We start from the raw sequence: 13,643 nt of genomic DNA, 5'->3' as shown, positions 1-13,643 counted from the left end.
TGGTTATTATTGTTATAAACAACACGCGGTTCTTCGGAGCTCATAAACTGTTAAGTAAATGCAGATAAAGCCGCTACGATTAAGATGCACAGGTTTCGTAAGTGGTTGCGTAGATGCTTAGTGAATCCTGGCCCTAGTCTGTAGTTGAGTGACTGGTATGTTACCTTCCTTGTTGCATATCGCTGTGTTGTCTCCTTGCTGCAAGTCTGCATCACTTCTGGCTTGTGATGCGTTCAAATGATCATTGGGTTTGTTTTGGGTTCTCAGGGTGTGTGTGTGTGTTTTGGGTGGGTGGGTGTTCTTCTTGGGTTTGGGTGGGATTAATTTGCTCTGTGGGTGGGTGGGTTTGTTTTAGGGTGTGTGTTCATACTGAACATTTCGTTATGTCAGTGCCTTTATGAATCTTGTATGTTATGATCATGTCACCTCTGCTACATGTAAATGTATTCACCTAGATGTGCTTGCGAGGGTTGAGCTTTGACTCTTTGGTCCCGCCTCTCAACCGTCAATCAACTGGTGTACAGATTCCTGAGTCTACTGGACTCTTATCATATCTACATTTAAAACTTTGTATGGAGTCAGCCTCCACCACATCACTGCCTAATGCATTCAATCAGTTAATTACTCTGACACTGAAGAAATTCTTTCTACTGTCTCTGTGGCTCATTTGGGTACTAAGTTTCCACCTGTGTTTCCTTGTTAGAGTTCCACCTATGCTAAATAATTTGTCTTTATCCGCCATGTCAATTCCTCTGAGAATTGTGTAGGTGGTTATTATGTCTCTCCTTACTCTTCTATCTTCCAGGGACGTGAGGTTTAGGTCCCTTAGCCTATCCTCGTAGCTCATAACTCTCAGTTCTGGGACTAGTCTGGTGGCACATTCAAATGTGGATGTGCTTGCATGTGTGCTTGGCTATGGAGACAATCTGGTGGTTGGAAGGAAGGTATGATAAATGTAAAGGAGGAAAGCAATACAGGGAGAAAGATGAAGAGAGGAAGTCGAAAGTAAATCACATATATATGGATAAAGTCAAGAGACCAAGAACAGATCAGAAGCAAATGCAGAGAACGAATAAGGAGCGTGGGGTTAGGTTGAACTGGGAAGGAAATGAGAGAAAAGAATTGAGATTGAGGTAGGAGTGAGGTGTCAAGAGGAAGGGGGGAGGGACTAGTGGGGTCATAATGAGGGAGCAAGTGTTGGGTCGCTCAGGACAAACAAACACCCAGCCATCACCCTTGACGCCACAATGGACCGCACCTCGTCTTGGGGCCTCCCCCCCAGGCCCCTACCCCACATACCTCCTACCCTCCGCCCGCCTCCCCTCTTCCCTTAGAGGCATACTTAGTGACGTCATACTCTCATCCCTCTTGATTGCTAAATGCACGGAAAACAATCTGGTGACGTAGCCAAATACCCGGACCAATCGAGAGGTAATGTACAAAGAACATACTTCACCTTAGCCAATAGGCTGCTGGGGACTCAAGTAGTGACGTGGCGACTCCGCTGGCCAATGAACGGCGAGGGAGGGCGGGCAGACGGCCAAGCTCCTCCCTGGAGGCGGAGCGTAAGACAATTGAAAGACGTAATCACTGCCATTGTCAACACCGCATAATCTGGAATAATCCCTGTGGAGACGGAATGGAAGTGAGGGCGCCGCAGGCCTCCGGCGGCCAGGAAGGAAGATTCGGAGCAGCTGCGGTGGCGGGAACTTTGAAACAAGCAGATGGTGGAACGGCTCTTCATAAAATATGTACAAAATAAACTTAAAAGTGCGTTCAGCACCTTATTCCCGTAACATAAAACGTCGTTTAACAGAAAAACCAAATCAGAGTATTTAATCCACTCGATCTCAAAGAAATATATCGCAATAATTATATCTGCAACATGTTTACCAGGTTATGTTGTCAGTACTGTGAGGGACCCTTCAATGTCTCAGTCTTCCCCCCTGTCAACGTCACAGTACTGGTGCCATCAAGTGCTCCATGTGCACACACATATATATACAATATATATATATATATATATATATATATATATATATATATATATATATATATATATATATATATATATATATATATATATATATATACAACTTTAGAACACTTTCCCACCAGGAGACTCGAACCCTAGCCAGCACAGAAGCCTTCCAGCAACTGGCATAACAGGTACGCCTTAACCCGCTCCACCACCATATATATATATATATATATGTCGTACCTAGTAGCCAGAACGCACTTCTCAGCCTACTATGCAAGGCCCGATTTGCCTAATAAGCCAAGTTTTGTTGAAATAATTGTTTTTCGACTACCTAACCTACCTAACCTAACCTAACCTAACTTTTTCGGCTACCTAACCTAACCTAACCTATAAAGATAGGTTTGGTTAGGTTAGGTAGGGTTGGTTAGGTTCGGTCATATATCTATGTTAGTTTTAACTACAATAAAAAAATTAACCTCATACATAATGAAATGGGTAGCTTTATCATTTCATAATAAAAAAAATAAGAGAAAATATATTAATTCATGAAAACTTGGCGTATTTGGCAAATCGGGCCTTGCATAGTAGGCTGAGAAGTGCGTTCTGGCTACTAGCTACTAGCTACTATATATATATATATATATATATATATATATATATATATATATATATATATATATATATATATTACTAAATACGCTCACACACAAAACTTTAGAGTCCCGATCGTATAGTGAGCTTGATGAAGTGATTAAAGGAGAGAGAGAGAGGAGGGGGAGGGGGGGGGAAGAAGGATGGAAGGGGAGAAAAAGAGAGTGGGAGAGGGGGGGGGGAGTATGGAAGGGGAGAGAGAAAGTGTATGTGTATTAACCAGCGCCACCTGCGCGGATTGTCACATATTATAAATAGATTTCCATTAATCTTGTTCTGAAATATTCAATATATTTCCCTTGATAGGGCCTCCAGCACAGCGTACCTCAAGGCCTTCACCTGATGATAAAAGCCTAGTCCCTTAACACTATTTAAAGCCCCTGAGGATCCTCCTGAACGGGCTCACCGTAGCCCGTGCTACATGAACACTTCGTTCTGAGTAGCTAAATCTAAAACAACAACATCCTTCTGAAAATCACTTTGAAGGTATATGAAGACGTACAAACTAGAATAAAGAACTGCAATAGGCCTGTTGGCCCATTCTAGGCGGGTTCCGTTTAAATCAATCCCCCCTCTCATCAAGCATAGACCTGTCCGATCTGTTCTTGAAAACTGTTGAAGTGTTTGCCGGCTGGCAGCCCATTCCACTCATCAAAAACCCTATTTCGAATCCAATACTTACCTATTCCGAAAGTTTCAGAATCCTGTTTATATCCCCAACTCACTTGAAAACATCGGTCATATCCTCCTTTGTCCTGTATCTCTCTCTAGCGTTTAGACTGAGACGTCTTGAATTTGTCAAGGTAGGAAAGCTCCCCGATGCATGGTTTCAGCTATGACATTATTATCTGTATTATTGTGACTAGAACCGCACTGTGTAGTCCAAGTGGGGGCAGACAGTGCTAGATATAACTAAGATATTCGTGCTTCTGTTGTTAGTTCTTATTATAAATCCTAGCACCCTATTTGTTTTATTTCGTTCATTTATGTATTGCTGTCAAGGCCTCAGGTCGCTGCTAACATGACTCAATTTTCTCACAGTTTGATCTACCCATGACTGTATTACTGATGTGGCACATAGCATCACTGTCTTTCACTAATTTAAGAAATCTGCATTTCTCAACGTTGATCTTGCATCTTGATGTCTTTTTTTAAATCTTTCCCAGGATTGCTTTACTGCCAGATTAATTTAGACCAGGGGTATATGAGGTCGGAACAGAGAAAAACAATTCAACCACATGGACCATTGGGGATTTAACGTATATGGTCACTAAGAAAATTTCTGGGAAAATAATTGTCTATATATATAAAATAATGGCAAGAGATGAGAATATAATTCTCTCAAGAGAACAATTTGAAGAATCATTACAGGACTTGATTGTAGTCCTAGACCGACTGAAACGTCGTCACTTCCTTTTATTTCAGATTTGTGGGTTGGGTCTCTACTCTAAGAATCTTTAGGAACATCATTATCTTCTCGATACAATTAATGATTCATTCCAGTCCCCGAGAAATCATAACATGAAATATAATTATTCACCAGAGTATGAGGATATTTCGTTTTTTAACCAAGGGCATCATAGTTCCCAAAGTTATCAAAAACCCATTATATAGGACTTATTTTACACGAGTCTCCAATGTCTGCTGGACTAAAAATAAACATTAGTATTACAGGAACCAAAGACGACCATTATATATCATAAGGCACCATGTAGCACACTACATGCATCTTCACCATGAATAAGGCGCACCAGGAGCTACACCACTCCCAGTATATACCAACACATTGGCTTGCCTCCACTTTGTGATGGTGCTCCACTTTAAACTGAACCAGCACAACCACTGCGTATTGACCTCTGCCCTGGCCCGCACTCACGCCTGCTGCCTAACAGTAGGTGTAAGTCTACCTCATAAACACAAGTGAGCACGGTTGTGTACACTTTCTGCAAACATGAATTTCAGAAGTCACTGACAAGAATTCCCATGCTCAACACTAATACCAGAGGGAAGTGCAATATGAAAACTGACTTAACAAACGTTGTAAAACTGATAAGGAAAAGGCTCTTCGTCGAGTCGGTCATGAAAGAGTGAATGATTCTACAGTCGATCGGTGAGAATCATCATTTTCTATGCTCGCCACAGCGCAATTTTGCAATCTTATATAGACCTTTGGGGCGTTGTGCTATTTGGATAAAAGATCTAACTTTACATCTAAATACGATTAAAAAAAACAAAGTGTATGCAATACTTAGTAAAGTTTCATGCACCACTGCAAAGTTCTGTTCACTAAAACAAATATATCTAACCTAATCCAACCTTTATTTATTCTAACCAGGCGCAATCTAAACTTACCTTTCCTAACCTATCTCAGCCTAACTCTTCCTGAAAACCCGGAAAGAAAGTTGTTTGAATAATTACCGAACGGAAACCTATAAATTAAAAAAAATAGAGTTAGGAGATGCATGGTTCCTGTAGGAGACGGGGCAGGAAGCTCCGAAGCGCTAGGATTTCATTCCCACTGACTAATGGATTTCACTTTCTTTGAGAAGCCTGGGTGCTCGCGTTCTTCATGAAGGCTAAATGCGTGTGTATTTTTTTGAATATTAGCGGGTTCTTGTTCCTTATGTGAAGCCTAGGTTCACGAGTTTTATGTGAAGGCCAGATGCTTGTGCTCTACGTGAAGGCCAGGTGCTTGTGCTCTACGTGAAGGCCAGGTGCTTGTGCTCTACGTGAAGGCCAGGTGCTTGTGCTCTACGTGAAGGCTAGGTGCTTGTGCTCTACGTGAAGGCTAGGTGCTTGTGCTCTACGTGAAGGCCAGGTACTTGTGCTCTACGTGAAGGCCAGGTACTTGTGCTCTACGTGAAAGCCAGGTACTTGTGTTCTACGTGAAAGCCAGGTACTTGTGTTTCACCTTAGTTACCTGAGGATGCAATGTTAATAGAGGGAAAGGGTAAGAGAGATATAAACAGACAGGTAAACAACGAGACAGTTGGTTGTACAAAAACAGGAATAATTGTTTTGGCAAATAGAGACGATTACAAATAAATAGATGAATATATAAACTTTTCATTGATGTATATATGATTTATATTGTATATTATTTAATAAAGATAAAAAATTATATTGTACAAAATACATGATTACGAGTTGATTAATATAAAACAATGTTTTAAATAAAAATAATACATAATCCTCCATGCTTTCGTGTGAGGATGTGTATTATGATGTGATTTGTATGATTTTTACCACAGAAATTTAACAAATAATAATCATTCGCCTATAAAAAGCGGAAACACACTAATAATAATAATAATATTAATAATAAGGACCTACAAACTGCGAACAATACAAAGACTTGGCAAATTTGCATCGTTCGGACCCATCTGAGTAGCTGAGCTTGAGAGCCTACTGCTTCACGTCCTCGACTCTTGGCTCGAATAGATTTTCCCGATACCAGCCCGACACCACTTAGGAAAATCTCAACCCGTTCTCATCAACATTGGCCATATGTTCGTTAATCCACCCGCCAAATCCAACTGCACATGAATGCAAAAAGCACTTTATACATGACTGACAACTGATAACGTTTGTACTTTTCTCGAGCAGTGCTTCTCTCACGTCCTCTGCTCGTATCACACCTCTCTAAACATTTCATCTAAGTACTGCAAATGCCAAAATTAATATTATTACATATTAACATATTGTGCATATTTAGGCATAGGTTAGGTAAGGTATTTAGGTTCTTTTAACAGTTATTTGCATTTGTAGTACGTGGGTGCAGCATTTACTGAGTTGCGATTGCGCGGACGGAGCTTTAACGAGCCAGGCCTGATGACTGGTTACTGCACGGAATGAACAGTTGGTCTTTGTTAATAAGGACGGACTGCTAGACTAGCATAAATTACAACTCTTGGTTATATAAAAGTATATAGTTGAATTTGAGCTGAAATATAAATCGGCACTCTTTTGTAGTATAGGCTACGAAATCATTGCCTAAACATTTGTTTTGCGAACAGTATGCTACAACGAGCTCCAATGTCTATGTTGAGAGAGAGAGAGAGAAAGAAAGATGATCTATAAAACAACGACATTGTGTGCAAATAAGCGAATATATGCGTAAGAGAGATGAACACAAAGACGGTGATTATCAATGTAAAAAAGATGAAGTTTTAAAGAGTGGAAAAGTCCAAGACAAAAAATAAAAACTTCAAGAGGGAAGGGAAGGGGTTACAGAGAGGAAGAGGAAGGCTGAGTGGTGGAGAAGGAGGAGGAGGAAGAGGCGTGGAGGAGGAGGGAGGGCAGAGGGGCGGGAGCAGGAGTGGCGGTGTCCCTGGCCGCCGCCAGAGCTCCCTCCCTCCAGTCTGGCGTTCGTCCTCAGTTCCCCGCCGACACCACCCGCTCACGCCATCAATGATACATGCGAATTACACTTGGCAGCGAGCCGTTTGTCATTATTATTCTATTATTACCTCAACTCTCTGCCAGTTTGCACCTTGAGCGCGGCGCGAGACGGTCCCAGGCAGCTGACGGAGACGCAGGACGCTGCCAGTTTCTCTGCAACAACACAGGACACGTGGTGTGTGTTGCAGCCGTACTCGTGCGAATCCTAGCGGTTAAGGAAACATGAGTTTTGTGGCGTCCGGCGGATTCCATGATTAGTGAACCGGTGAGGATTTGTTGTGAAACGTTTGAGCCTGGCGTGAAGCTGGTTTGAGACTTGCGTGAAGCTGGTGTTCGAGCAGAGGAACGCGGAGGCGTGGGTGGGTAGGGGCCCGTGGGCACTGGTGTAGCAGTGAGGGAGTGTAGCGGGTCACTAGCAGTGCCCATGACAAACATGGAAGGTGGAGGGGGCGCGTCCCCCGCCCCCTCGTCAGTACCACAGGACCAACCCACGGACCTGCGGGTGTCTCGTTCCCCCGAGAGGGCCCCGAGGCCCACGGGCATGCCAGGGGCCCTCATGCAGCCCTCCCCGCCTGCTCTGACAGCCCTTCCACTGGGCCTACAGCAGCTGGCGAGGGCCCCGTCATCCTTCATGATCGGTGACATCCTCCGGCAGACGACAGGGCAGACCCACCACGACCATGTACGACTCCACGACGAAGACGCCGACGACGAGGATGAAGAAGGAAGTCAACACGTCCTCTCTCGTCACGGTAAGTGACCTCACGAGCACGCATTAATAATTTAACAGGTATTGTTTACGTCTGGTGAGGTGATTGGTGCACGAATGTTGTCTCTACTGCTCACGAATTTTATGTATCGACCGTTCACGAATATTACGTTTTTGCTCATGGATGTTATATAGTATCAAATATATATATATATATATATATATATATATATATATATATATATATATAATATATATATATATATATATATATATATATATATATATATATATACTAGATGCAAAAGTATTAAATAAATAATATAAATGCATACAACTACATACAGAAAAATTTAAGGATATTATTTTCCTGAGCACTTCCATGTTCTTAAGACATCATCATGGGCTTACTAGGTGTAAGTATATATAAATAAAGACGAATTAGGAGGACAGGTCAATATGATCGGTTTTCTAATGACAGATTTTTCTCAATCAACCATATCCACTACATTTATTTCTCTCTCACACATACACATCCCCAGGATGCAGTCCATAAGAGCTAACTTCCCAGGTACCTAGTGACTGCTAGATAAACAGAGACAGTAGGTGAAAGAAACTGCCCATTTGTAGTGCCTCAACCGCGAATCGAACTCGGGCCTGTGGACTGCGACCCTCGAGCGCTGTCCGCTCTGCCGCGAGGACCTGTGTGTGTGTGTGTGTGTGTGCGTGTGTTGCGAGAATTCGCGTATGAGTGTTTTTGGAACGCACATGAGGGATCAAGTATGATTGCGTATGTGTATGAGTAAATGCCATGTGGGCATGTAGGCTTCACAGCTGGAAATAATTTTTATCTTTTTCATCTTTTAATACAGATTACATAATAATATAAAAACCATGAGACTCTAGTTGCAAGTATGAACGAAGTTTACATGCGTGTACATATGCTTATATCATCCAGGTACACCCATGTAAATCGTAGGCACCATTGTATATACATCACGTATGCATACACAATAAACTACCCATTCGTACATGTACACATACACACGTGTACTCTATATTCACAATGCATAAGCATTGCACACATGTAACATATCTATCTCCCGTATATACATCGTGGACATCCAGATATGTAGTCATTTAGTACAAGAATGTTTCCCAAACGCATCTGCCTGTACATAGCAACACATACTCTGTGTAAACACGTCAGTACTTATCACACCTACTCATAAAACCTGCATTTCTGCCCGTAACCATCCACTTGTTTTAGTAAAAGACACGTATAATTAAAAATCGTTAACGTGTACTCATGCTAAAGAAATTTAGGTAAAATTAGACACATTAGTCTGCCCAATTAGGGAACTCATCGGTCAGAAATAGTTCTTATAGCAACTGTTGGACTGTTGCAGCCAACAAGGTTCATGGTATTTGCTACACATTTTGGAAAAGGCACGACAAAAAAGGCAAAACTCAAGCCTTAACTTTTATAGCCTAGTATACGGCTCTTATATTTACTAAATTAATCCTAGGCTAGTGAATTTTAGGCCTAGGGCTGCTTATTTAGGCCTCGGACAGGTAAAGTTACGTTCTTTAATAAGCTTTATTTTGTTGGGATAATCCAATAGTACAAAACGTGAATTTTTTTGTTCTACAGTTACGTTTTTGTACGTTTGGGTAAATCGTTGCTGTATTATAATTTTGGAGGATAGGCTGCACTGTACATCTATAAGGAGTAAATGTCCGTTTGTATATCCAAGGTTGGAGGCCAGACGCTTGAGGCTGGTCTTACACACGTGGCGCATGTGGGGTATGGGAGTGCCATAGGAAGGTCAGTGCCACACTTTCAGAAATATCGGTATTTAGCCCAACTTCCCGTGCGTTTTTCATGACGTTAGTATTGGTTGTGTTTGTCCGGACACTTATTTCAGCTCTTTGTTATATAATTTTTCTGGGAGGCATTTATATATACCATACCTAATAGGCAGAACTGCACTATTTGACTTATCAAATCAAAGCCATTCTTAACGGGTCATCAATTGGCCATCCCTCAGGGGGTCACCAGCTGGCCCATACCCCAGGGGTCACCAGCTGGCAATACCCCAGGGGTCACCAGCTGGCCCATACCCCAGGGGTCACAAGCTGGTAATACCCCAGGGGTCACAAGCTGGTAATACCCCAGGGGTCACAAGCTGGTAATACCCCAGGGGTCACAAGCTGGTAATACCCCAGGGGTCACAAGCTGGTAATACCCCAGGGGTCACCAGCTCGTAATACCCCAGGGGTCACCAGCTGGTAATACCCCAGGGGTCACAAGCTGGTAATACCCCAGGGGTCACAAGCTGGTAATACCCCAGGGGTCACCAGGTGGCCATCCCTTGGCATTATTGCTTCACTAATGAGGTCAACTTTCCAAGCCTCGTCACCACTCACTAATGAGTTCCTGGAAATAAGTTTTAAGCCGAGTCGAGGAAAACTGAAAGATTATGCTAAAGACGGAACTACTTGTTTGGCGCGAGATCAGGGCTTCAAAAAAAACCCCACTCTGAACCGGTTTGTCCTAGCGGTTGCCTGAGCAGGTTACAAGGGTAGATTACGCAACGATAAATAAATAACTTCAATTAACGTTTGACTTGCTTTTAGGGGGGGAAAATAAATGTAAACATTAATGTCAGGAAAAGTATATTTAAAATGAATACGACAATCACAACTATTTGTCTCAAGTTAAATATATTTTTAGTATCAGTTTTGACCTATGTTCCCCAACAGAATTTTGAGTTTCATAACTAGTTTGTTGACCAGACCACACACTAGTAGGTGAAGGGACGACGACGTTTCGGTCCGTCCAGGACCATTCTCAAGTCGATTGACCTTCTAGTGTGTGGTCTGGTCAACATACTTCAGCCACGTTATTGTGACTCCTCGCCTTCATAACTTGTTGTATTCACCTAGATTTCTTAGGCTTTGATCCGGTCGTTATATTTAGACCTCTGTCTGTTTTGACGGTGAGGGATACCCTTTTGAGGAGGAAGTCCAGTGTGACAGACTTCAAGGTCATTAAGGAATACCCTCGAATTCTTTTACACTTAGGTTCTTACGTAAAGGATTGTAATTGAGAGTTAAATATATGAATATAAAATAGAACACGAAATTTTGCATACAGTTTTTCTAAATTTAGATTCAAGAAAGACCTTGGTAAATACAAGGTTGGAAAGAGGGTTGAAAGTTTATAGAACAAAATGCCGGGTAGTATTATTTGCGTGGGATCGATGGATTTTCCAAGCATAGGCTAGACATATATTAAGAAATGAGTTTGGTTGTGTAAAACAGAAGCTGCCTCGCATGGGCTAATAGACCTCTGCAATTTCCTTCATTCTTACACCCTAACGGATCATCAGTGATCACAGGTACACATCGACACTTTTTTATTTATGTGAGCCGGAGTACTCAAATGAAAGCTAGTCAGGGGATTGAACAGGCAACACTCAGGAAGAAATAATTTTGTTTGGGTTTGTCTGGACTGTGAACGAGAACGCAAGGCGTTACTTAAGGCTAGTAACACGGTGTGAAACGAAAACTTGCAGATCATGTACAAGAAAGTCACAACGTAAAGTTTTAAGACAGTGTGAGAGCATCCGTGTCGTAATCTTTACTATCGTAAGTCTGCTTTTTTAGCAATTTAGTGAGGATTTATTTACAAGGGGGTACCTAACCCATTCACCTGTGATGATAAATAACACATGGGTCTATGGAAACACCTAACCGATGCATCTGCGTACGTACCTAAATCATGCGTCCGTGGAGGTACCAAACCCATGCGTCGACGGTGGAACCTAAACCGTGCGTCCATGGAGGTACGTAATGCATGCTTCCGTGACCATGTTAGTTTAAGCCAGATTAACGCAACCGCCAGCAGCGTCGATACTCTGAGGAGCAATGTTAAGTGCGGGGCAGCATTAATCACAGGTGAGACTGGTAAACCCAGGGTAAACCACACAATACGTAATGCTGGGACTTCCTGGGGGCCAACGGATAGACAGACGACTGGGGTTATGAGGGCGTGGGTGTGTTGTGTGTTTTGGCAAGTATGTGTGGGTTTGGTTGTGGTGGTATATGCATGCGTGGGGGTGAGCGGTTGTGTTGAGTAGGTGCGGGGGTTGGCTGTAAGTGTACAGGTACAGTGGGTGAAATTGGCGGTGGGTAGATGAAAGTGGTTAGTGGCGAGTACATGGGAAAGATTCTCATGTATGTTCCCGGTTTTAAATGAACTAGGTTCAAATTATACTTAGATTTAAAGTTTTATTCTTCTCTATCTTATAGAAGTGATTACAGGTGTAGCTAGACTGAACAAGTGTACAACTGTAAAAATGCTTATAACTCGGCCACCAAGAGGTAAATTTACTAATATAAAGAATAGGCTATAAGTGTGACGGTCAACTCGTACTCGCCTCTGGAGACGATCGAGTGAAATACAAAGGTATATCTTCCACAGTTTGCTGAGTGACTAATGTAATATCAATATAAGTTAGACAGCTTGATGTTTTAATTAAATCCTCTATCGCTGCATCGTTTAGATCACCAACCTCAAGCTACAAGTTTCCCTAACTCACTGGGGAAGTTGGGTTAGGTGAATTTTCTAAGCTTTCCCATTGCCATGGACAAGAGCCCTGTTAAGTTTATCGAAGTCCTCCTAGTTCAGCTACTGATCATTTTCAGATATTTTTTTGTTTATATCAAAACAGCAATTTGGCTGTCTTAACCCTGCGTTTGTCTGGTCTTTGCATATATAATTTATTAACAAACCATTCAAAATTCAACGTAAACATACAGTAATGTCCACATAAAACTCAAATTTATTGAGGAATTTGACAAATTTACGACTACTACGAATTACGGACACCTAAATTTTGTCTATTAGGATTGCGATAGACTATTTTAGTCAATTTTTGTATGCACCTCATGCCAATCCCGTGAGCAGTGGTGGAAAGGTAAAAAGTCATATTATGGCCCTCAGAAACTTATCCCCCCCCAATATTTAGCTTAGTTACGTTACAACATTAATGAGATAACGGCAGTCTATATAAATGGACTATGTATAAACTATTCCTACCCTATTTATAGAAAAAACTGACTATTCCCAGTTGATAGCCTAGCCAGGGACTATGCGGTACTGCAGTTCGGTCAGTGGAGCTCCTACAGCGTCTTCTTCCCTTCTACAGGTTTGTCAAGATCCAGGGTAATGGTGAAATATATAATTATATAAAAATGTGGCTTTAAACGATGTGCGTGTGTTTGCTTTGCCGAACCTACAAGAGTTGAGCTGTAGTTCCTGGTCTCGCCACTACTATTGACTGGTTTGAATATGCAGAAAAACTACACAAGAATAAATTCAGCGAGATAGTTATATACGAATTAGCTTGATATATATATATATATATATATATATATATATATATATATATATATATATATATATATATATATATATATATAATATATATATTACACATTTACATAAAGAAAACGTGTAAAAGGAGGAACCATTTAAAATTAGTGGAGTAGCAGAGTGGGCTGGTAATAAGAATGAAGTAGGCCCTTCAGAGCGCCCCGCCCCTCTCTGACGCGACCCTTCCCGCCCTCACCCTAACCCCTCATTCTTTATGCTGTCCTGCCGCCAAATTAATAAGTGGAGGAGAATGGTTGCGGAGCGGTGATTCCTGGCCCAGATGAGTCGGGTCACGCGACCAGGCGGGTGGGGCCTTGCCGTAACCCACAACAACACACTTCCCCGCCAAATTTGTCTCCCCATTTTTGCCGCGCAAATTCTGTCCAGTTATTTTACCCATGGGAGTTTAACCCGTGGGAAACGTACACACAAGGTTTTTAATTGTTGGGTGGGCGAGG

General features: G+C 42.0%; 1 protein-coding gene across 1 annotated transcript in view; it reads left to right on the top strand.

Moving 5' to 3' along the window:
* Positions 1 to 6,997: 6,997 nt before the first annotated feature.
* The window catches only part of LOC123758961 (homeobox protein ceh-30), a 58,340-nt gene continuing 51,694 nt past the window's right edge, over positions 6,998 to 13,643 (top strand). The window contains exon 1 of the mRNA XM_045743725.2: positions 6,998 to 7,785. Within this exon, the coding sequence (XP_045599681.2) occupies positions 7,458 to 7,785 (328 nt within the window). The 5' untranslated portion in view covers positions 6,998 to 7,457. The remainder of the gene's footprint in view (positions 7,786 to 13,643) is intronic.

This window comes from Procambarus clarkii, chromosome 31 (genome assembly GCF_040958095.1).
Source record: "Procambarus clarkii isolate CNS0578487 chromosome 31, FALCON_Pclarkii_2.0, whole genome shotgun sequence".
Taxonomy (NCBI): Eukaryota; Metazoa; Arthropoda; class Malacostraca; order Decapoda; family Cambaridae; genus Procambarus; species Procambarus clarkii.
This window is presented reverse-complemented; position numbering and strand designations above follow the sequence as displayed.